Below are 25,193 nucleotides of genomic sequence, written 5' to 3' on the forward strand. Positions count from 1 at the left end.
GCTGCCCTATTATTTGCAATGTTAAGAATGCTTCAGTTACACAGCATAGATCATTCGTAATTATAAAAGAGAAAGATGTGGATCTTTGGATTATATGTTTAGTGTCTCATAAACGGATTGGGCCTTGGCTACCTGAAGGACCGCCTCCTTCCATATGAACCTACCAAGCAGTTAAGATCTAGCCAGGGGGCCCTTTTGAAAGAGCCGTCTCTTAAGGAGGTAAGAGGGATGGCTTGTAGACAAAGGGCCTTTTCGGCAGTTGCCCCCAGACTATGGAACACCATCCCATTTGAGAGTCATCTGGCACTGACACTGATGACATTTCGGTGCCAGGTCAAAACCTTCCTGTTCCAGAGGGCTTTTAATTGAAATAATATCAACTGTGGGTCCTGACGGCAATTTTTAGAGTATATATTTTAATTGTATTTTAATTATTTTATCATTTTTATTGTATTTTAATTGTTGTAAGCCGCCCAGAGAACTTTGGGTAGTGTGAGCGGCATATGTTAAATAAATAAATAAATAAATAAATAAATAAATAAATAAATAAATAAATAAATAAATAAATAATTTTTGATCAAATGAAGCAATATTTATATTTTCTGGATTTTCTGCAACTTTATTGCTTCCTCTTCTAGTACTGCCGATTAGCTCCAAATACATTAATTGCTCAAGACTAGATGAGCAACTGTGTAAAAGCAAAGCAGACCAGAACAAAAACCCTGTACACACATAGGCACACACAGCACTTCAGAAACATATCCTTTTAAATTTGATCCTAAAGCCACATTATATCCATTCCTGTGCTCATTTTATGATAGCGAACTCTTAAACAGTTTCATTTCATCTTGAACACTTTCGAATTCCCTCCAAGGGATGACCCCTTTCAAGGGGATCACTTGAAGAAAAATAACCTTCCCTACAATCTGCCCATTCATATCCTGATCCAGAGCACACTGCAGAGTGCAACATCAACTAGAAGCAGGACATACTGTCAGTGTGATATATTTAGCTTTACCAGCCTCCCCCACAAGTCTTTTTCCTTCATCCATCCATCATAGGCATAACAGTGTTCCTGTACACACACATATCAGAAGAGGAAAGTGACTTTTCTAGAGAAAGTGCAAAATGAAGCACAAGGAACAATGTAGATAAAATCTCTTTATAAGTGTAGGGTTTTTTTGCCTCTTATTTTACTTTATTTATATCCTGATTTTTCCCCAATATAGGGACCCAAGTGAGCTTACAAAATTATTTGAAAAAACAAATACAGCTAAAAAAACAATACATTGATGAGCATTTCCTATCTGTATATGAGATGTGTTTAGCATACTGTACAACTAGGTCCCTGAATTTCTGCTCAGTTTGTAGCCATACCATGCATGTGCAGTTCTTACAGCCATCTGTCCAAGATTCAAATTCTCTGTAGGTCACACCCTTCATAGTACAGGTTCTTTCACAATAGCACTGATCCAACCTAGACATTCTCTGCTCAGCTCGGGACAGCTGGGTACACAAAGAGGAATCTGTTACCTGTAGGAGTGTTTACCTAAAACTACAATAGCATTGAAGCCACACATAATACTGTGCATTGCTCAAGCAGATAAATGATATACTGAAATATAAAAGCAAAATTTCTGGAAAACAATAAAAGAAAATTGTAAGCTTAAAATATAATTCATCTCACAGTAAAAATCAACACATGTTCTCACTGTAACAACAAATGCAATATATTTTATGTCCTGACTTCACAATTTTAAACTTTAGTTCAGAAATCTTTGCATTTTTCTCCTGTTCCATTTATTCCAAGGGAGACAATAAATGAATGAGTATGAGCGATTCCCAGTGTGGTGTAGTGGATAAAGTGATGGACCAGGACTCTGGAGAACCTATTGGGGGGTAGATGCATCATAAACATTCACAGCAGATGGCTTGGCCAATTTATACATATCTTCCCCTTCAATCATACATTTCCTTATGAATTAGCAATGATAATGGTATCTGATGTGTATTTTCTCCAGGTAATACTGGTAGGATTTCCACCACAGGGCCAAAACCATGTGCTGCAGCACATACAAAGGGGAAATTGCTCCCTCATTCCACTCCCAAGGGCAGATTTTTTGGAGTGCACAGGGAGCTCTGGGGAGAAAGGAGACCACTCCCTCCTTCTTCCACTGTACTCTACTGCTCCATCAGCAGCTAACTCTTTCTCCCTTGATAGCCAATTCTGTACACATTCATTTGAAAGTAATCCCCTATAAAATTAGTTATAGTGGGGGGAAAACATTGATTTTTCCTTTGCATATAATTCAGAAGACTTAGGAAACAAATGCATCATATGGTTGTTGTGGGTTTTTCGGGCTCTTTGGCCGTCTTCTGAAGGTTGTTCTTCCTAATGTTTTGCCAGTATCTATGGCTGGCATTTTCAGAGGACAGCACTCTGTGCTCTGGTGTAGTTTGCTTGGGAGTGGAGTATTTATGGCTGTGAGATAGGCTTTTGTCCTTTTCTGGAGATGGGTGATTATTGTGTCTTGTTGTGGGTGTATTGTTGTGATAAGGAGCAGAGATTATCTGTCACTGTGATTGATGGGTGTCATTAGCTGGTCTTTTGTATGTAGTGATCCCCGGTTCTTGTGGCTGGGTAGAGTTCATTGACCTTTTGCACACTGTATTTTTGAGAGTTGGGAGCCAAGTTTTGTTGAGTTTCAAGCTTTCCTCTTTTTTGTTGAAGTTCTGCTGGTGCTTGTGGATTTCAATGGCTTCCCTGTGCAGTCTGACATAGTGCTTGCTGATGTTGTCCAGTATTTCAGTATTCTGAAATAGAATTTCATATCCAGCTTGTTTTAGGGCATGTTCAGCTACTGCAGATTTTTTTGTTTGTTCCCTAAAACAAGCTGGACATGAAATTCTATTTCAAAATACTGAAATACTTGACAACACCAGCAATCACTATGTCAGACTGCACAGGGAAGCCATTGAAATGTACCTGGAGGCCCCAGAGGGCCATATGGCCCTTGCTGAGAATTAACAAGCTAGGTAACAGAGCAGAAAACATATTCTATTTGGGTTCCAGATAGCCACAAACTGAATATCTTTTACTTTGCTGTATACCTATGTGAAACCGCTGATGGATTGGCTCCAAGGGATAATACAGTGTGCAATCTAAACTCCCTTGTGCTTCAGGTTGTGGCCAGGACAGTTCTTGAGCTTTAAACTATCACTCACCTTTTCCTTTGGCATCACCAGCTCAGTCTTTTCAATATCCAATTCCTTAGTTCAAACACCTGGGGTCTTGGACTAAAAACGTTTAAATTCGTGAATAGGATGGAACACAAGTGGATGTATAGGGGTGTTGCTCTTTGCTCCATACTGTCATTGCACAAATAAGCCAATTTGGTCCATTTGTCCAAAAACAGTATCCACTCCTCATGCTAGTGCATTTTGACATGGCCTAGATACCTTCTACATTTCTCACTATGGATGAGTCTTACGTGTTTTAACAAAAGACCTAAAAACACAAAACAGGCTCATTCTTCTTTGCTTTCATGTTCTTTAACTGTTTCCCAAAAGAAGGCTTCTAAAACACAAATGATTCATATTAATTAAAGAGGTAGACACAAAAGTTTCAGTCTTTCTTCATGTTTCCTCTTTTGTGTAAACTTTCTTTTACCCTTTGTCTATCTAAAGCTGGGAAACTTTTCAATTAACAGTATTGTGAGGACTGTGGTCAGCAGCAAATTATAATGTCCAGGAAGGGGAGCAGAAATTTTGAACATGTCAAAGGACCTAAATTGGTTCGATCCTAGCGAGGAGTGCACTGCCTGCTTGACTTGTTGTTGCTGCTGCATGATGAGAAGGCATCAAGTGGTGCGGAGTTTTCTAGTAGCTTTGTTTTGTCGGGGGCTTTGGGTATATTTTATGTGCTTGCTTGCTCTTCTTGTTTTTGTATTTCTTCTGTTAAAGGTAGATATTTTAATGGATTCCGGGTAGTTATTTTGCTTCTGTATGTGTGTCGGGGTCCAAAAGGGTGGAATTTCTAACTGTGCTAGTGAGCCACTGGGTTGTGTTAATGTAATAATATAAACTAGTGCAGTCCTATGATAAATCATTATCTGGCAGCAATTTTTGACTTTTAAAGGCTTCCATTCCCAAGGGATTCCTCAGGGCAAAAGGGAACCCTAGGAATCCTTGGAGCATAAAGCAGGGGGAGAGAAAGCTTCTGATTAGTGTGAAATAAATCCTTCCAGCACCCAATCCAGGTTATGATAGGGCAAAGTTACACAATAGGATTTTCCTCAATATATTTTAAGTAGATGTGATTAACAAGGCTCACTAATTTTAGTAGGTGTACTTTATGTAGGACTAATATTAGACCTTGCCTAAAGAGAAGAGTCCCTAGTAATTCTGTTTACTGCTCATAACAATCTAAAGATGAAGAATTTCAAGTACAGTCATGTTATGTCAGATTTTAAAAGAAAATTATTCAGTATTTGAGTATACGAAAAAAAAAGTTAGGTATCATCACAAATAGTTAAAACTCCTATAAAACATAATATAATTGAAAGTTTTATCTGCCTTTTTAACTACAATTCACAATATTGTCCATCACATGTAACACAAGAGACTCCAAAAAAGCAATATTCAGTTTGTTGTTATACCAGTATGTTAAAGCTTCTTTTAATGGCATAAGGATGATTTCATTTTTTTAAAAAAAATAATCATGGAGTTGCATTCTCTTGGCCAATGTGTTTGGCAGTGCCAAGATTGATCAAAGTGAGGGGGAGTACTTGGATGAAGAATTTGTGCTTAAAGAGGTTTCAGCCAATTCTTCCATTCCCATTGGTTTTCTAAACCACAAATCGCTTTGTTAAAATTGGCAGGGTTATTGTTCTAAAACAACCTGAATATTTATGATTCATTCCTGATTCAAGGAATTTGGTTCAGTTTTCCATTCAAAGAACAAATAAAAAAATAAGGCAAGTATTATGCAAGAACCAATAAAAATACACAAGTGTATAGTTGTGCGTGTGTGTGCATGCGCACACACAACCTTTTGAGCCATACAACTTGCCCATAATCATCACCCATAAAGTTTGTAATGAGCCTGTTACCTTTGCAGAGGTTTTTGCTAAAATATCTTGTAGTTCCATAATCTTCTGCACAAGCCCATGGAAGTCATTACACGTTGGACATGCTGAAATTACAAAAACTACATCCGTCAAATTGTACTTCTATTAAAGTACAATCCTATGCACACTTAGCTCACTGAATTTAACAGGGAATACTTCTGAATAGATGTGTATAGGATTTGGCTGTACATCAGGATTTAGCTGATAATCATTACATTTTAGAAGAGAGATTTTACTGGAGGGGAAAAACTAAACAACACGCACCACATTATGTTTTATGGTGTAAGAACTAGCAGACTTACTGCGATTAAGATCTGGGCACTGAGAGATAAATCCTTGAGGCATGACAAGTAATTGCACATCTTGCATTATACCCTGTGTGTAAGTGAGGGAAGAAAGATTATATTATTTTTATTGTGCCAGTATAATATTCCAAGGCAAGAATTTCCATGTAAACCTTCTAGTCTGCAGAATAGCTTTATCACCCTTCCCCCACTAATGCAGCATCTTTGAAAACATACTGTCTTGCTCTTGTTCATGCAGCCTTAGTAAATAGATTTTTTTTAAAAAAATATCTGTATATGAATACGCTGATACACATATGCATTCAACCATTTTCAAAGACCTGAAATTAAATGTCAAGGTATAATTAAGCAACGCCTTACTGCTTGCTGTGAGTTCAACATTACTTTTATTTAGTTACCAAATAAGGGGTTTTGAGTGACCTTTAAAAGCAATTTTAAAACAATCTGCAGTTTCACTGAGTTTTGAGACAGTAATTTAAATAAAATATGAGATCACAAACCAGTTATGATATTGTAGCAAATTCATTTTAACATGGCTTGGGTTAAGGTGTTTCCAAAGTGGATTTTACACCAAATTACCGAGGACCTCATAAGCCATATAATTGTTAAAATACTGTACCAATAGTCTGTGATTGCTACTGTCTTCAGGAGGAATAAGAACAAGGGCAGTTTGAAAAACTTTTGGAAGATCTCAAACTGTTTTGATCAGGACCCCCCCCTCTACTTCAGTTACTTTTATGGGGAATTTGAACCAGTAGAAACAATTGGCAAATTGCATATTAGACCAATGCACAGCTTTCTCATTGTCTCTACCGATTTCTCTTAATAGAAGGCAGAACTAGTTGACTTATTTCTTTTTAACATGACATCACTTTTATAGAAAATCAAATTTCCATAAAAATACACAGAGAGGAGTTTGGGGTGAGTGGGTGCAGCTGTTCTTTTAAGAAACACAATAAATTGTTCCAGAACCCCATTATCCTAACTCATGATCCCAATCCCTATTTATACACATACACTCTATTCCCAGTTTTAGATCACTTTTTCAGCAAACTCAATTTTAAAACATTGCCATATGTATTTGGAGGTTCTAGCAGGGGAACACAGCTGTCATAGACCTAAAGAACAGTACAATTCTATTTTTGATTCCCAGGCAGAGTACACCCATGTCAATAAAATACCATAAAACCACCACTAAAAGCTCATTTCATGCCACAACTTTGTTACAGGGGGGGAAACAGCACAATGTCATATTACTCATTTCCAAAGTCTAAGTAAAAATATGTACTATCTTGATTTCCTGACAAAACTCTTATCTTTCCAGTGCTGAACTTCAAGCCTAACCATACAAAGGCTGTCATGATTTTTGCCTTTTGCTTTGCCTCAGTTTTTCCCAGTATAGTGTTTTTATAATTTATTTCTGTCCACTAGCATATCCTAGAAAACTGAAGGCATGTGAAAATAGACAGAAAGAAACAACAACCTATGAGAAAGGGAAAAAACAATCTACAAGGTCATATCCCGCTTTATTGCAGTCTTTCTTGAAGAACATCAAAATGGTACTTCTGTGCACAGTACGTTGAATGTTTAAAAAATCAGAATGTAACAACAAATCCTCTGGGTCATCTTGCCTTATCATCTCAACTGCCTGAAATACCAATTTTTCTCTATGTAATAAAGAAAATAATAAATGTGTGCCATCAAGTCAATTCTGACTTATGGTGACAATTTTCAGTGTTTTCTAGTTAGAGAGTAATTCAGGTTTATCATTCCCTTCTCCTGGTGACATCCTGGGACAGTGGACAGCAGGAACTGAACTACAAACCTCTGGGCCTGCAGCCAGATTCCTAACTCACTGAGCTATCCAGCCAGCAGTAGTTTAAGTATCTTGCTGCAGGGCCAGAAACTGGGAATTTAATTCCCCACTGTGCTTCCAAGGAAAAGAGCCAACCTATGTAGACATGGGCAAGCTACACAGTCCAAGGATGCCAACACAAGAAGGAAATAATAAACCACTTCTAAGCATTCTCTACCTAGAAAACACTGAAAAGTGTTGCGACAAGTCAGAATCAACTTGATGGCACACAATTATTAATAAAGAAAAGTAGTTTAGTTTTTTTCTAAAAAGGAGATTTTAGCACACACACACACACACACACAAAATGGGCTTCCAAATTATCCTAATCCTTCTACAGTGGTACCTCGATTTACAAACTTAATCCGTATTGGAACGGCGTTCATATGTTGAAAAGTTTGTAAGTCGAGGCAAACTATTCCATAGGAATGCATTGAAAACCATTTAATCCATACCTGCTGTTTTTTGTTTGTATGTCAAGGCGCTGTTCGCAAGTAGAGGCATTAGTTCCCATAGGAACTAATGCAAAGCTGGTTAATCTATACTCTACCACTAGGGGGAGAATTTTTTTATTTTTTCTTCTGTTTTATATATATTCACTGTTTTACTTTATGTTGTTAGCCGCCTAGAGTGATCTTAACCAACCAGCTAGGCGGGATATAAATAAATAAATAAATAAATAAATAAATAAATAAATAAATAAATAAATAAATAAATAAATAAATAAATTCATTCTTAGGTCAAAAAAAGGGCAGGAAAGGTTTTTTTTGTGTGTTTTTTTCCATTTGTAAGTCGAGGCTCCGTTCACAAGTCGAAGCAACTTTCGCAAACGGAGCCATTCATAACTCAAATCGTTCATAAGTGGATATGTTTGTAAGTTGAGGTACCACTGCATCACTCATCTGCAATTTCCATTCATTCAGTATAGGTCACCTTGTCAGAAACAAAGCAATAAGTCAGGTTCTGCTGATATGATCCAGTGTCCTCTCTGATTTTGTGCATAGTTTGCATTCATGCTATGGCAAGGATGCTGAAACAGCACTGAATACACACTATTACGCATCAGAAGTTCTAAACAACTCTCACTAGAGGTTTGGCACAGTTATATTTATAATCATGATACTTATGGAAAGTAAAGTTAAGAAAAATATTGCAAGTGCGCAAGACCAATGTGCCATTGTTAAAATACTGTTTGAGCAGCAGCAAAATATCCAACAGATACTAGTGTCCTCTTTGGACTGAAAGCTCTCAACGGTAAATGAATGGAATAGAAGTGGGTTAGCTCCATAGTCAAGAATACTCAAAGTTCACATTCTTCTGAGGTTTGTTCTATCTATATATATTCCTTTGGCTAAAGTAATTACTACATATATTTACTTCCTACATTTAAAGTTTTCTTTGGCTATTTTCTTGAGAAAAACATACCTTAAAGTAGCCATGTGCACTATTCCTTTGTCCCAACCAAAATGCAGTGCCAACAGGTAAATCCATGTAAGGCTTCTCCAGAACCCTTTCATAAATTCTGTTTTTAAACCAGAAAGCAAGGTGAGGGAGTTAATTTTATTTTTATTCAGTAAGAATGTAGAATTTTACAACTTCAATTTATTGGTAAAAATGAAACTCTTCACTTACTTATTACAGTCCACGTGCAAAATCAAATGTGATGCACTGATTGCTAAAGACAGCCTGTGCCACTTGTCATCTGCCAAAATGTAAGGAAATACTTCCGTATGTGAGCGATGGGTTCCTGAACGATAGTGCAATCTAATTTCATTTCTATGCCCGCTGCTTTCTAGCTCCAAATACCTGCACCAGAAAGGGGCCATCAGGTCATGAAGCAATGTGAACAATGAGGAAACAGAATTCATCCTTGTTTATAAATAGAACTGAGAGAAAATGTCGTACTTATTTAAGGTAAGACAAATACTCCTTACATCAAGCAAGAATACGAGTGACAGATATACCCTTCACAAAATGGTTTTAACTTTACTTAGAATAATGTGTGTGGAAAGCCACATCAAAAATTATAAAGCATCCCATTCTGCTAGCAGAAACAGCGGAAAGTCCTATAAAATGTGCTTCCTTTAAATAAGTCGTTATTTTCTACAAAATTATTTTTCAATGTGTGTCTCCCATTTCTTTCTTTTCTCTCCCAATACTAAACATTTTAGTTACTCCCATGGAAAAAATCAAATCTTTTTGTTTTTCTTTGCCTCAGTTCCTTTTATATATTTTTCTTCATACCTGACAAACAATAAAGTATTTAAAGTATCCCTAAACATTCTAGTTTTTATATCAATAAAGCAGTTAGATGTAGTCAACAATAAAAGTTACGTGCACACTGATTCCCTACTTTGTGACTGATATAACATTTTATTGCCTTGCCTTGCATTGCATTGCAAAGAGCTATAAGCTAATTAAAGATATAAATGAAAACAATTAAATGGAGCTGACAGAACATTGGTCAGTTTAATCACTTTTCATATCACTAATTTAAAGGGATATGATTTAGATAATTGCTAAGCAAGTACAGTAAAGCCAAGCCAGTAGATGCAGTTCAGATCATAGCATTCATGGAATGCTGGTGCCAGGGTTCAAGCTCACTGCAGAGGTATTCATATGTGTTTTACACAACATAGATACATAAATGAACTCCTGGATTGCTCAGTGGTTTAGGGATCTGGTATCAGAGCCAGAGTTTGAGAGTCTGATTTCCTTGCTATGCTTCCTTGATAGGGGATGGACTCAATAATCCATAAGGTCCCTTTAGCATTGCAGTTCTGAGATGATTTATTATTATTATTATTATTATTATTATTATTATTATTATTATTATTATTATTATTATTATTATTATTATTATTATTATTATTATTATTATTATTATTATTATTATTATTATTATTATTATTATTGTAGGGATGTGGTGGCGCTGTGGGCTAAACCGCAGAAGCCTGTGCTGCAGGTCAGAAGACCAAGCAGTTGTAAGATCGAATCCACGCGACAGAGCGCCCGTCGCTTGTCCCAGCTCCCGCCAACCTAGCGGTTCGAAAGCATGCAAATGCGAGTAGATTAATAGGGACCACCTCGGTGGGAAGGTAACAGCGTTCTGTGTCTAAGTCGCACTGGCCATGTGACCACGGAAGATTGTCTTCAGACGAACGCTGGCTCTATGGCTTGGAATCAGGGATGAGCACTGCCCCCTAGAGTCGAACACGACTGGACAAAAATTGTCAAGGGGAACCTTTACCTTTACCTATTATTATTATTATTATTATTATTATTATTATTATTATTATTATTATTATTATTATTATTATTATTATTATTATTATTATTATTATTATTATTATTAAGAAACCAGGAGAGAATTAGGGTAAGGTGTGATGAGTGGATGCAGTCAGACCCATCATGCCATTTGAGGAATGGAAGGGAGCAGCACACTATTTACAAGCTTTCTTGTGGCACAGACCATGGCAGAACTCATGAAGGGCCTAGAGGGGAAAAAGCTTCCTGGAGGGTTGGTCAGTCTCAGAGCAGTCTCATGGATTTGCTATGCTTCTCCATGTCCCCAGACATGGAGACATATCTCAGAGGAAACAGTATTTGAGGAGGAGAAAGTTTGAAATTTGTGGGTAAGACATGGGGTTTAAAGCTTGGCCACCCATCTCCACTCCTCTGCGGTTAGTGTCAGCATTCACAGACTCGGGACAAAGAAGTTTCTGCCTGTCATGCAAAGTCAGGCTACTGCTAACATGTTGACGCTAACTAGCAGCCATATTTTGTTTCAATAATTGCTTTTCATATTTTATTTGCAAAAGAAATGTAAGTACGTAAAGCAGACATTGTACATTTCAGTAAAACGAAAGAAGACAGAAAAACAGGAATCTTAATGAAGACTGGACTCTGCCTTTTAGTTGTGAAGATGGCAGCTGACATTCACAGCATTCCTAACTTGACATTCTGATTAGACTCAGTTTGGTGATATGCAATAAATAGGTAGCTATTTCATTCAGATGATTTACCAGGTATAATTCCATCCAGTAGTGTATTATTAAATCTTGGGGGGAGGGGCAAGACTACTCAGCAGAAGGGTTCTTCCATTACTAAATGTAGGTTACCTTTTATAGGAAAAATGGCCCCAAAGGGAAGACAAAATGGACTCTCTAGCATTAATTCATGAACCACAAGAGAAACAGAAATATAAAACTTATAGAAAATAACTCTCTACCAAAGAGGCCCTTCTAAAGGAAATCAACCCCGAGTGCTCATTGGAAGGACAGATCCTGAAGCTGAGGCTCCAGTACTTTGGCCATCTCATGAGAAGAGAAGACTCCTTGGAAAAGACTTTGATGTTGGGAAAGTGTGAAGGCAAGAGGAGAAGGGGACGACCGAGGATGAGATGGTTGGACAGTGTCATCGAAGCAACCAACATGAATTTGACACAACTCCGGGAGGCGGTGGAGGATAGGAGGGCCTGGCGTGCTCTGGTCCATGGGGTCACGAAGAGTCGGACACGACTAAATGACTGAACAAACAAACAAAGAGGCCCAACTTGTGCTTACGTTGTGGAGGAACTTCAAACATCAGCCCTAGCCAGCATACACTTTCTATTTCATTAGACACCCTTACCAATTGCTTTCCCAGTTTTATACTGCAAGTACTGTATGAAACTTAGTGATTTAGCTTCTAAAGTGAAATCTGGATACTCAAAACTCATCTTCTTGTACTGGTAAATTGTTATTAAAATTTTAAACTTCATGCATTTGGTAGGCCAATATCTTTAATTTATTACCAATAAACTGTTTTCCTAGTTGAAGATTCATTACCCACTACAGTTTATATTCTATTGCCAAAATGAACTTTTTGCATTGCTAGGACACTTAATTGGCAAGACATTCATTAACTTAATCTTCTTTATAGCAAATGTTTGACATGGTTAAAACATAGCAAAATGTTATACAGAATATAATTTTGGCATTTTAAAACTACTTCAAAAACCAACAACACCCCAATACGCATGATGTTGGCAATGATCAAGCATTTAAAGAATACTAAACATTTCCCCAAGCAGAAAACAAAAAACTAAGATATGGTTCCTGTTTTTACTTTTAAAAATCAAGTGATTAAACAACCTAATCATGATCACAAGTAACCTCGACAGGAAGGTTTGTGTCAACACACTACCCAGACAAAACATAAAGAAACCTCTTTTCCAGTGCCACGTATAAGGTACAGCAAAAAGGTAAATCATACTAATTTCTGTACAGTTGTCTGTAAATTATGAATAAACTGTGTAGGTGGATCAAGGAGGAAGACAAGAGAGATTCAGCAAAATCATAGGGAAGGCATGGCAGAAGGGAAAGTTGCATACACTGACTGGTACAAGATATCTATGGAAGGTTATCTATGGAATGATACCCTAAACTGTTCAATACAGACAAACTCTTGGGGTGGGTGGATGAGAATTGTAGGTCACAAGAAAGGAAGAAAATAAAATTCAAAATCATACACGCCAAAGAAGCAAACATCCTGCTCCAACCAGAAAGCTTTTTGTCTAGCAGAGGGATGAAAACCTTACCACCACCCCCTCTTGCTGTTCCCTTATCACTAGGATGCAAGATTTCAAATAGCCCTAATATTTGAAATATTGAAACAGTGGTGTTGTGAGGTTATCATTTGCTGTCTGCAGGAAGAATGTTCTCCTAGGAGGAAAGTAGATGAAACAAGTAATAGCCATTTGAACTTTAATGAGCAGGGGGACAGAACCCAGTGGAGGTATCATCATTTTTTCATCAGATGACAGGGGATAGCCATGGGATGCTGGTAGACCTCAAAGTGTCCCCCAGTTCAAAAAGCCTGGATATCCTTGATGACTGTCGCTTAAGTTAAAAATGCTGCTGCTCAACACCCGGTTGGTCAATGGGAAACTAATGACCATCTAGGACATAATCCTGCATGAATGCTCCAACCTGGTTTAAGAGACTTAGCTGGAAGAAGCTGCAGGTCAGTCTCCCAGAGCTTTGCCCTTCTAGGTTCTCTGGGCACCAACAGGTGAAACCTGTGGGCAGAAAGGCAGTCCTGCAATGATTTTTTTCATTATTCTGTTCCCCTTACTATTTATGCCTCACATAATCTGCTGGGTTTGTGTGTATATGTCAAAGTGGATGCCCAAAACAGAACAGGAACTCTGTTGGTCTACTGACTATGATGCTGCTCTGCAATCTCCTTCATGCATGAACCAAGTTGGTCTTGGTGCTAGAGTCCTCTCAGCGTGTGCTGGAGCATTTCAACATCAACTCTGAGACCACTTTGTCAGGAGTGGCTTAGGACTTTGTCTCTTCCATGATGATGACAGATCTCACTCAAGTGATAGCTGGTTCTTATCATGTTCTTGGGCATACGCTGGACCTGCTTTTCTGTTCCAGATAGGCTGGATGTGAAGGAACGTTCTTTAGTGGACAGCTCACCACCTTGTGAGGTTTAGACTCACTGGAAAGAGGAGCCTCCTAAGGATGGCTTCTGGGGAATTTCCTCTCACTACAGTAGATTACAATATCAAAGACCTGGCTGATCTCTGGAAAGGGGAAATGATGCCAAGCTGTGGTGCCAAGCTTCATATTCGTATAACCCCAGGACACAAATATGAAGCTTTGTTGCACATAATGTATGCCAGGAGCAGAAGAAGTGTGCATGTCCATTTCAGTTCTTCTGAACCTGTTGCTGGCTTTTAATACCATCTGAAATGGTACTCTTCTGGGCTGTTCCTCTGGGAAGTATTTTATAATGGCTATGAGTGATCTCCCCAAAAGGTGGTACTTGAAGACTCCAGTTCAAAACCCTGATTGTTGCCTGGGCCCCCTTTGGGTTCCATTAATTTTTCATGGTTTTTAGCATATGTACAGAAAAGGTTGTTTGAAATTCTGCAGTTTGATACCACTGGCATTTATCATTTCCATCAAATTCACAAGAAACTGTTCGAGTTCTAAATTAGTGTTTGATGTCAGTAATGGACTAGATGAGAATGAACAAATTGAAGCTTAATCCAGACAAGACAGAGGTACTTCTGGTAATTCAAAGGGGAGATCAGAGAAGAAGGATTAAACCTGTGTTGGACAGGGAGACATTCTGTTTCAAATCTCAAGTTCATAGTCTGAGTGTGCTCCTGGTTTCAGCCCTGAGCCTGCACTCTTAGGGTTTTGGTGGTGGCTATGTGTTTTTGAAGTTAAACTTAGCACCCCAGCTGCACCCATTTCTAGAAAATTCTAACCAGGTCATGGTCTGGCCTGTGGTGAGGAAGGGCCTTTGTTGTTGTTGTTTTGTGAAATGGCTTTTCAGTTGTGTTAATTCAATCTTCATGGATTGCTGCCTTGTCGTGGCGAAGGGGCTTGAGTAACTCAGAGAAACTATGGGCTATGCCGTGCAGGGACACCCAAGACGGACAGGACATAGTGGAGAGTTCCGACTAAACGCAATCCACCTGGAGTAGGAAATGGCAAGCCACTCCAGTATCTTTGCCAAGAACGCCCCATGATCAGAAACAAAAGGCTAAAAGATATGACGCTGGAAGATGGGCCCCTCAGGTCGGAAGGCGTCCAACATGCTACTGAGGAAGAGCGGAGGACAAGTACAAGTAGCTCCAGAGCTAATGAAGTGGTTGGGCCAAAGCCGAAAGGACGCTCAGCTGTGGACGTGCCTGGAAGTGAAAGGAAAATCCAATGCTGCAAAGAAAAATACTGCATAGGAACCTGGAATGTAAGATCTATGAACATTGGGAAGCTGGAGGTGGTCAAACAGGAGATGGCAAGAATAAACATCGACATCCTGGGCATCAGTGAACTAAAATGGACAGGAATGGGCGAATTCAGCTCAGATGATTATCATATCTACTATTGTGGACAAGAATCCCGTAGAAGGAATGGAGTAGCCCTCATAGTCAACAAAAGAGTGGGAAAAGCTGTAATGGGATACAATCTCAAAAATGATAGAATGATGTCAATACGAATCCAAGGCAGACCATTCAACATCACAATAATCCAAGTTTATGCACCAACCAGCATTGCTGAGGAGACTGAAATTGAACAATTCTATGAAGATTTACAACACCTTCTAGAACTGACACCAAAGAAAGATGTTCTTCTCATTCTAGGGGACTGGAATGCTAAAGTAGGGAGCCAAGAGATAAAAGGAACAACAGGGAAGTTTGGCCTTGGAGTTCAGAACGAAGCAGGACAAAGGCTAATAGAGTTTTGTCAAGAGAATAAGCTGGTCATCACAAACACTCTTTTCCAACAACACAAGAGGCGACTCTATACATGGAAATCACCAGATGGGCAATATCGAAATCAGATTGATTATATTCTCTGCAGCCAAAGATGGAGAAGCTCTATACAGTCAGCAAAAACAAGACCTGGAGCTGACTGCGGTTCTGATCATCAGCTTCTCATAGCAAAATTCAAGCTTAGACTAAAGAGATTAGGAAAAACCACTGGGCCACTCAGGTATAATCTAAACCAAATCCCTTATGAATACACAGTGGAAGTAAAGAACAGATTTAAGGAACTAGATTTGGTGGACAGAGTGCCTGAAGAACTTTGGATAGAGGCTCGTAACATTGTCCAGGAGGCAGCAACGAAAACCATCCCAAAGAAAAGGAAATGCAAGAAAGCAAAGTGGCTGTCCAACGAGGCCTTAGAAATAGCAGAGAGGAGAAGGGAAGCAAAATGCAAGGGAGATAGGGAAAGTTACAGAAACTTGAATTCAGACTTCCAAAGAATAGCAAGGAGAGACAAGAGGGCCTTCTTAAATGAACAATGCAAAGAAATAGAGGAAGATAACAGAAAAGGAAAGACCAGAGATCTGCTCAGGAAAATTGGACATATTAGAGGAACATTTTGCGCAAAGATGAACATGATAAAAGACAAAAATGGGAGGGACCTAACAGAAGCAGAAGACGTCAAGAAGAGGTGGCAAGAATACACGGAGGAATTATATCAGAAAGATGTGGATATCCCGGACAACCCAGACAATGTAGTTGCTGACCTTGAGCCAGACATCCTGGAGAGCGAAGTCAAGTGGGCCTTAGAAAGCCTGGCTAACAACAAGGCCAGTGGAGGTGATGGCATTCCAGTTGAACTATTTAAAATCTTGAAAGATGATGCTGTTAAGGTGCTACATTCAATATGCCAGCAAGTTTGGAAAACTCAACAGTGGCCAGAGGACTGGAAAAGATCAGTCTACATCCCAATCCCAAAGAAAGGCAGTGCCAAAGAATGCTCCAACTACCGTACAATTGCACTCATTTCGCACGCTAGCAAGGTTATGCTCAAAATCCTACAAGGTAGGCTTCAGCAGTATGTGGACCGAGAACTCCCAGAAGTACAAGCTGGATTCCGAAGAGGCAGAGGAACTCGAGACCAAATTGCTAACTTGCGCTGGATTATGGAGAAAGCCAGAGAGTTCCAGAAAAATATCTACTTCTGCTTCATTGACTATGCGAAAGCCTTTGACTGTGTGGACCACAGCAAACTATGGCAAGTTCTTAAAGAAATGGGAGTGCCTGACCACTTTATCTGTCTCCTGAGAAACCTATATGTGGGACAGGAAGCAACAGTTAGAACTGGTCATGGAACAACTGAGTGGTTCAAAATTGGGAAAGGAGTACGGCAAGGCTGTATATTGTCCCCCAGCTTATTTAACTTATATGCAGAATACATCATGCGGAAGGCTGGACTGGAAGAAACCCAAGCCGGAATTAAGATTGCCGGAAGAAATATCAACAACCTCCGATATGCAGATGATACCACTCTGATGGCAGAAAGTGAGGAGGAATTAAAGAACCTTGTAATGAGAGTGAAAGAGGAGAGTGCAAAAAACGGTCTGAAACTCAACATCAAAAAAACTAAGATCATGGCCACTGGTCCCATCACCTCCTGGGAAATAGAAGGGGAAGATATGGAGGCAGTGTCAAATTTTATCTTCCTGGGCTCCATGATCACTGCAGATGGAGACAGCAGCCCTGAAATTAAAAGGCGCCTTCTTCTTGGGAGGAAAGCGATGACAAATCTGGACAGCATCTTGAAAAGCAGAGACATCACCTTGCCAACAAAAGTCCGAATAGTCAAAGCTATGGTTTTTCCTGTCGTGATGTATGGAAGTGAGAGCTGGACCATAAAGAAAGCAGACCGCCGAAGAATTGATGCTTTTGAATTGTGGTGCTGGAGGAGGCTCTTGAGAATCCCCTGGACTGCAAGGAGAACAAACCTATCAGTTCTAAAGGAAATCAACCCTGAGTGCTCACTGGAAGGACAGATCCTGAAGCTGAGGCTCCAGTACTTTGGCCATCTAATGAGAAGAAAAGACTCCCTGGAAAAGACCCTGATGTTGGGAAAGTGTGATGGCAAGAGGAGAAGGGGACGACCGAGGATGAGATGGCTGGACAGTGTCTGCGAAGCAACCAACATGAACCTGACACAACTCCGGGAGGCAGTAGAAGACAGGAGGGCCTGGCGTGCTCTGGTCCATGGGGTCATGAAGAGTCGGACACGACTAAACGACTAAACACACACAATTCAATGCTTACTTTAATGTGAAAACCTGTATAATAATGATTTGATGCAATTATTCATTGCGTTTTAGGTGCCTCTCTTCATCACACTCATGTTATAAGCTGCCTTTGGCCCTAAATGAGAAAGTGGTGTGACATGAAATAAATAACACAGGGTCATGAACCATCTATGGCAAGAATCGATCTAAGGGGCATAGATAACTCCCTAGTGAAAAACAAGAACACATTTAAAGCTAATTCATAATTATAGTATAATTCACCACAATAGGAAAGTCCATATAAGGGTCCATATAGAGTCTCTCCATCCACAACTACATAGGAGCAATGTCCAAAAACTGCATCCCAGTGCAGTTAGAGTCCAATGAATTTTGTGTTTCAGCCTTTATTATTTATTCACCCTTTCGTCTTTTGCTCATTGTTCTGTGGTAGTTGTTCTCTGCCCCCAGACTCTTGTCCTTATTAATGATATCTACTCCAATCTCCAAAAGCTGCGAGGTGTTAAAAATAAAAAATGGAACAAGAACAAGCAGTCATGACCACAAAAGGATCTAACCATGGATCTGACTCGTCAAAGTATCAGTTCCTTAACTAATGTTGCATTATTATGTTACATCTTCCCCCTCTCCAAACATACGTCTTGGCAACTTCTGCTACTGTGTAGGTTTCTCTCTCGCTGACACTTCACTGGAGCCCCATAACATGTAAGGACTGTACTTGCCCTCCAACTAATCTGAAAAAAATCATTAACATGGACACCACCCACCCACCCTTGATGTTGCAGTCCAGGAGGCGATCCACTGCAATTGGCAGGTCTGTTTCAATAGTCTTCCTGAAAACAAACACAGGGCAGGAATAGTTTGCTGGGTCATCTGCCTTCTGTATTGGGTGCATGGCTGTCCGGTTTAGAGAGTACAACTCTTATTTGACTCTTAGTCAGCAATTGTTTTCCTATGACTAGTGCTCGGTCTGCCTCCAGGGAAATTCAAACTGCCAGTCTCTAGTATTTCTCATTCCCAGTGTTTTTGCTGCCAGCTCTAATAATTCATTGTCTCTGACTGAATGAGAGCCTTTGTTTGAAATGAGCTGAAATACTTAAGTAACATCCAGAAGAGGAGAAAACAGGAAGCAAACTCTCAGTGGGTGGAAGTAGAATTGTATAAATGTTGAAGACTATGAAATATCTTGCATAGGAATTCTCTACATAACTCTCCTGTTATTCACAACTTTACACACTGATTATTTGAACACATGCACGGAGAGTGAGAGAGGGACAGAATACCTAGGACATTAGATTTAAAATTTATTAACATGCTATCATCACCAACATCAAAATAAGGCATTAATTAAGAAATTATGTTTAAGGGATAATAAGGTCATTCAGACTCATCATGGCTCACTGCATCAGGAGCAATCAGTATAGTCATTAATTTGTGTATATTTAAGGGATTATTTCATTCACATTAAATATTAGTTATTAGTTCAGTTAGCTCATTGCCTGCTGTAATGATAATTTTATTTAGAAACTATCACAGTGCAATATTAAACCCATGGAATAGGTCCCAAAGACATCAGTCATGCTACCGATACTCTTAGAACCTTCTTTATTAATACCAAAACACAATTTTTCTATTATATGCATAAACTTCTATAGAACACGATTCTGCATATTTATTAAATTTATTTGAATGGTTTATAGGATTCTGTAAAATTCATAGGACGTGTCACTAAAGTCCAAAATATTACTACTCAGTGATCTTTTTGATGATATTAGCCTCAAACAATCATAGATATGCTAGACATGATGAGTCTCTTTCTGTCTACTTTGCCTCTGCTCCATAACTACATTTGGTGAAAGAAACATTTGTTCCACAGAGAAACAAATGTGTTTAGAGAAACTTAACACATTTGCAAATTTCCATAAGCAAGCAATCCAATGAGCTCCAATCACTGCAGCATCAACATTCATGTAAAAGTGAGCATTGTAGCCATCATTATAACCCATCTGAAATATAATTTGTAGCTGCTTAATGGTAGCACCATAACAAACCACATTTTTCACTACAGTAAAGGGTAGGAGAAGAAAAACTTTACAGGAACTTGGGAAGCTTCTTTATTGCAGGTCAGGCCATTGTTCCTTCTAGCCAGTATTGTCAAATATGAGGGCTAATAAGATTCACTCCCAGTCAATTTGGAGATTAGTCAGTAGTCTCCCATTTGAGCAGTGGTCAGGCCTGACCCAGCTTAATTTCTGAAATCAGAAGAAATTCACTCTTCCCCATAGTCTACTTTAGAAACAATGAATCAGTGATGCTGCAATTTGATGGCCCAGTTGCCAAGGCTAAGCTGATTTATGGCTGCAAAAATCATTTTATTCAACCAGTCATACTACAAGACTTAGAGGCTGGAGTTGCAATTCATATATTTTTAAGGATCATAGCTGGTGTTTCTTCACTAGGGCTATATGTAGACTTTTTCAACCGCTATGGCAGACGTATAACAATCTTAACATTTCTGTTACCCTTGAGAGTAATTGCTTTGTCATATCATGAAGAAATCGTTCTCTAACACCCCTGGGTCTTATAGTTTAGTCTTTTAAACCAAAATATATTCTTGCTAAGCTGCTGTGCAATTTATTGTTATAAATGAATGATTTTCCTTAACCTTAAGGAATACTCACTGTTACAAGTAAGAGACTAAACAAGAAACACACAGGCAAGCCAACAGATGATGTGGAAACCTTCTAGATCTCTTGGAGGCAATGGATTTGAGCTGATTTACACTACAGGAGAATGAGTTCCCTAATAATTTGACAGGCAAATGGTGAATGTCTTTTTATGCCCTTCACAATGGGAGACATTTAGAAACTGACAGCTGTGCCACTTTGTGCTGATTGATCTCAGTTTGTGACTTTTTACCTGTTTCTACCATTTATAGCCATATGCACCATAACTATTTCTGCATAATATTGTCTTTGCCATGTCTTAACTGCCCTAAATACATTTACTAGGAAGTAAGTTCCTGCCTTCAATGGAGCTTGTACATACATAACTGCATTTAGGATCCAAAGTTAATTTTAAGCTTCTCTGACTTATTTGTTGAAAGCATATTTCACCTACCAATACACCAGAAAAAATAACAAATGGCAGTGACTGCACTTACCTGTGATCTAAGTGGTGAATAGAAAAAATAACACCTGAGTTTAAGCGAGCTTGTTTGAGTGACACCAAAATTGTGAATTCATGTTTATTTCTTAGCTTCTGGAAAAGAAGTTCAGCTTTCTCTGGAGATGCTCTTATAGTTCTTGAAGTACCTAAAATAAAGTAAAGCATACACGACCATATTACAGCAAAAGCATTCTATATGTCAGTAATAGACAAGGCACAGAGACATATATAGTATTTACAGTTGGCTAAGCTTAAAAATAAAGGACAACTCAACCAACAATAAAATATCAAAATGCTTGGCTGTCTTTTATCCTCATCCCATTTCATACAAAGTCAAGTATTTACAAATAACAATGAAAAGGGATCTGGTATTTTGTAATCTCTGTGCCTAAATACAGGAGGTGCAGTGGGGGTTCATTTGAAATGTGGTGCTGGGGAGAGCTTTGCAACTACTCCAGACTGCTAGAAAGACAAACAAGTGGGTCTTACAGCAAACCAAGCCTCAACTCTCTATGGAGGCAAAAATAGGGAAACTGAGGTTCTACTTCAGGCACCTAAAGAAATGGCAAGATTCTCTGGAAAGACAGTAACACTGGGAAAGGCTGGAGGCTGCATAAAAGAAGACAAAATACAAGATGCATTGACTCCTTAAAGGATGCTACAGGTTTGAGTCTGCAAGAGCTGAGCAAGAATGTTGACGACAGGACATTTTGAAGATAGTTTGATCACAGGGTCACCGGAAATTGGAGGCAACTTGATGGCACGTAACAACAAATATAAAATCTAGGCTTCCCTTCTCTGAAGTCATAAGAGCGGCCTAAAAACTAGCTGTGCAGGACTTCCAACCCTTCTGGAGCAGTTTTTTGAGGTTTAGGAAGGGGAAGTGATCTCTTACTGATTCTGCTAGATTGTGGTATTCTGCCAGAAGTCCAGGGGTTCCTACACTGTTACAGATAAGTATATAGATAAAATCTAAACATAGAAATTGCATTATGTATGATTCATATGAACATTTAAGATGTTTATCAAAAATGGGTTTAGTTCATTTCAGGAAATCTAAAAAATTCCAACCAGTATTTGATTTGCATTAAAGCTGGTCATTAGAAACATTTGATATAATTAATTTCCTTGCAGTTTTCACTCAGATTGTTCCCTACATGTAGACATCCTCACTGTTCAATAGAAGTGCTTAATAAATTTTGAAGCAGCTCAGATGCAATTACTTTACAATGTTCACAGTTTCAGCTACAGCATACTAAGAGAATAATATAATATACATTTGTATTCTGCATGAAGGTTTAGCTATGCATACATTTTCTGATAGTATAAACAATTGATTCCACAAAGGTAGCAAAGGGAGAAGAAGAAAAAATACAGGGGGAAACGTATTTTAACCTCAAGGCCTTAATATAGTGAAAACTGTACATTTATCATTCTAAATAAGGGTTAATGATGGGAGCTGTAGTCCAACATAAGGCTGAGGAAAACTGCCATACATAGTTTACTATCTGTGGAAGAAAAACCTCCAGGGTTAAGAATACTTTCATTCTTATTTCAAGACTATGATTATTCCAGTACAATTTCTGTTTATAAAATATACCTTTTACCAGCTTCCAGGGAGGGAGTAGATTCATTTAAAGCAGATATTCAAATTACAGTAATAATAACTGTGTGCCATCAAAATTCTAACATGGCAGCACTTTCCAGAATTTTCTAGGTAGAGAATACTCAGAAGTAGTTTATCATTCCTTTCTGGAGTTGCCTGTCATCAACATACTGATGAGTCCAAATTCCAAAACTCCAGATGATCCCTCCCAGCAGTCTCATATAGATGTTGAACAGCATAAAGGAGATTATTGATCCCTGCCTTGTAGTACCCAAAGGGATGAAACAGCCTCTCCTGGTACGATCCCTCAAGGAAGGAGCAAAGCTCACAAAATGCTGTGCCATCAATCCCTAATCTGAGTCAGCCCAGGAAGATAGTGTGTAGTTGATGGTAGCAAAGGTTGCTGAGAGATCCAGGAGGACCAGCAGAGTCACACTCCCCCTGTTGGCCTCCTGGAGAAGATCATAGAGCAGTGCAACCAAAGTTGTTTCAGTCCCCTGACACAGCATAAAGCCCAATTCTAATAGGTCAAGACTATCAATGTCATCCAGGAATGTCTGCAACTGTCCAGCTCCCACTCTCTCAACCAGTTTACTCAAGAAGGGAATATTGGCAATGGTACGATAGCTGTTAAAATCGTCCGATGGAAGCGTCACCTTTTTCAGGATGGGCCTGACCGCTGTCTCCTTCAGATAGAGGGGAAGATAGTTAGTTGGAACTAAAATTGACCCCTTGAATCAGTAGGGAGTTGGTGAGTCAACTTATCTGTAATTCCAAATAAGTTGTGATTCAATGGACCTATTCCAGTTGTATCTTACTTCTGGATTTCATGGAGTTACTGTCTATAGATACCACTTCTAAGAGGTACCTGCAAATAGGTTTTAAAGAATCCTTTTGTTTCCAGGCTGAAAATCAGCTCACCCCTTCACAAAGAAAGCTAAGATTTCACACACTCACCTCCAAGCCATCTCTACCCTTTGTAGATAAAAATAGTTCTGTTCTCAGCCCCTTAGGGAAAACTTGCGGAATAAAGAAGAAAAAGGGACCAGAAGGTTACACTTTGGAGTGCGCCATAATAGTAAGGATGTGATTAATGTATTACTTGTGCTCAGTAGGTCCCTGCATGGGGTAACTTCTGAAAGAGTGAATGCTTTCCATGCCACAGGAGAAAGAGTCAATGTTTGCTGTCTCCAGTGCCAGTTCTTTCCATATGCGGTCAGCAGTAGCTTATTATCCAGCACAATTTATGGAGCAATTTTGTACCCCATAACAACAATTAGGTGTCCATGGTTTTTACTTGTGACAAAATTATTTAAGTCTGTTGTGTTGAAGTGTTCTATAGAGTTTTAATTTATATACCCAAGATTGGTGAAATTATTATCTGTGGGAAAAGTGGGGTGACAGTCATTAAGGTGGAAAACATTAAAAGGGACTAACACAAATTAATGTAGTGTAAGACTATATGTATCTATTAGTCATGATGCTTGCACATTACCTCTGGGATCAAAGGCAGCATGCCTCTGGATGCCAACAGAGAATGAGGGATTATTTAATTGAGTCTTACTTACAATTTCATTAAGCTTCACTGACCACTGTGGGCAACAGGATGCTAGGCTAGATAGTCCTTTATTCTGACCAAATTGGAGTCTTCTTATTTTCTTAGGATGAAATAACTTCTCTTTCTAGGCTGCTCTATTTTACCTTTGGAAATATGTCTTTTTATAGCTACTTCTTCAATAGCTGACCTGACCTTAAATCTACTTCTAACTAACCTAAAAAAGGTTTTCAGTTGTTAAAAAGTCCTCTCAGGTGTTTTTAATCACCTACAGCTGAAGAATAGCACCTTTCCTTCAGATATGATGAGTCTTCATGAAGACAGGGGAAGTGGCTGGTGGGGAGAGCTGCAAGATATTAGAGGTTGACTACTCCCTCTGCCTATTATGCTCCATACTGAGTGCCTCTTAGGAAACCATCAGAGTTTAGCCCCTCACAACCACTTCCTCCATCTTCATGAAGACTCATCATGTCTTAGTTGGAGACTTTATTCCTCAGCTGTAAGTGATTAAAAGACACAAGAGGACTTTGTTTTTTGTTAAAGGCTCCATAATTCTGGAGAATCCTGCAGACATTAAAGGCTCCATAATTCTGGAGAACCCTGCAGACATCTGGAAGCTATATTCCAAAACATATGAAAGTCCCATGCCTCATTTTGACACCAAAGTTCTAGAGTATCCATTTATTTAAAAAAAAATTTCCTGGTCTTTGTAGCATCTCAGAAATGCTCTTCAAATATTCTAGAATATTATTATGCAACAGTTTATTCATCTGCAATATGCAATCTTGTGTAATTTACATCAGAAATTTATATTGTGCAAAAACTGCACTTAATTCCAAATTTGGGGGCGGGGGACCTCTAGCACACATGACCTCAGAAGGTGTAGCAGAGCTTAATAACTAACTATCGAAAAGAACCAGATTTAGAACAAAGACAGCAAAGTTATGAAATGTAAGAAATTGCATGAATAATCACTAAAATGTCTAAGGATCCTTCATGAGAGCTGGAAATA

General features: G+C 38.8%; 1 protein-coding gene across 2 annotated transcripts in view; it reads right to left on the minus strand.

Annotated features, from left to right (window-relative positions):
* Positions 1–25,193, minus strand: part of NELL2 (neural EGFL like 2) — a 140,987-nt gene that overhangs the window by 96,763 nt on the left and 19,031 nt on the right. Inside the window, exons 3-8 of one of the 2 annotated variants that reach the window (XM_020795538.3) lie at positions 21,016–21,166; positions 8,922–9,095; positions 8,715–8,811; positions 5,432–5,504; positions 5,112–5,194; positions 1,378–1,506 (exon numbers count right to left, since the gene is read on the minus strand). In XM_020795538.3, coding sequence (XP_020651197.3) covers positions 1,378–1,506; positions 5,112–5,194; positions 5,432–5,504; positions 8,715–8,811; positions 8,922–9,095; positions 21,016–21,166 — 707 coding nt within the window. Of the gene's footprint in view, positions 1–1,377; positions 1,507–5,111; positions 5,210–5,431; positions 5,505–8,714; positions 8,812–8,921; positions 9,096–21,015; positions 21,167–25,193 lie in introns of both variants that reach the window. The other variant, XM_073000446.2, reaches the window with a different exon arrangement.

The sequence above is a fragment of the Pogona vitticeps genome, chromosome 5, assembly GCF_051106095.1.
Source record: "Pogona vitticeps strain Pit_001003342236 chromosome 5, PviZW2.1, whole genome shotgun sequence".
Lineage (NCBI taxonomy): Eukaryota > Metazoa > Chordata > Lepidosauria > Squamata > Agamidae > Pogona > Pogona vitticeps.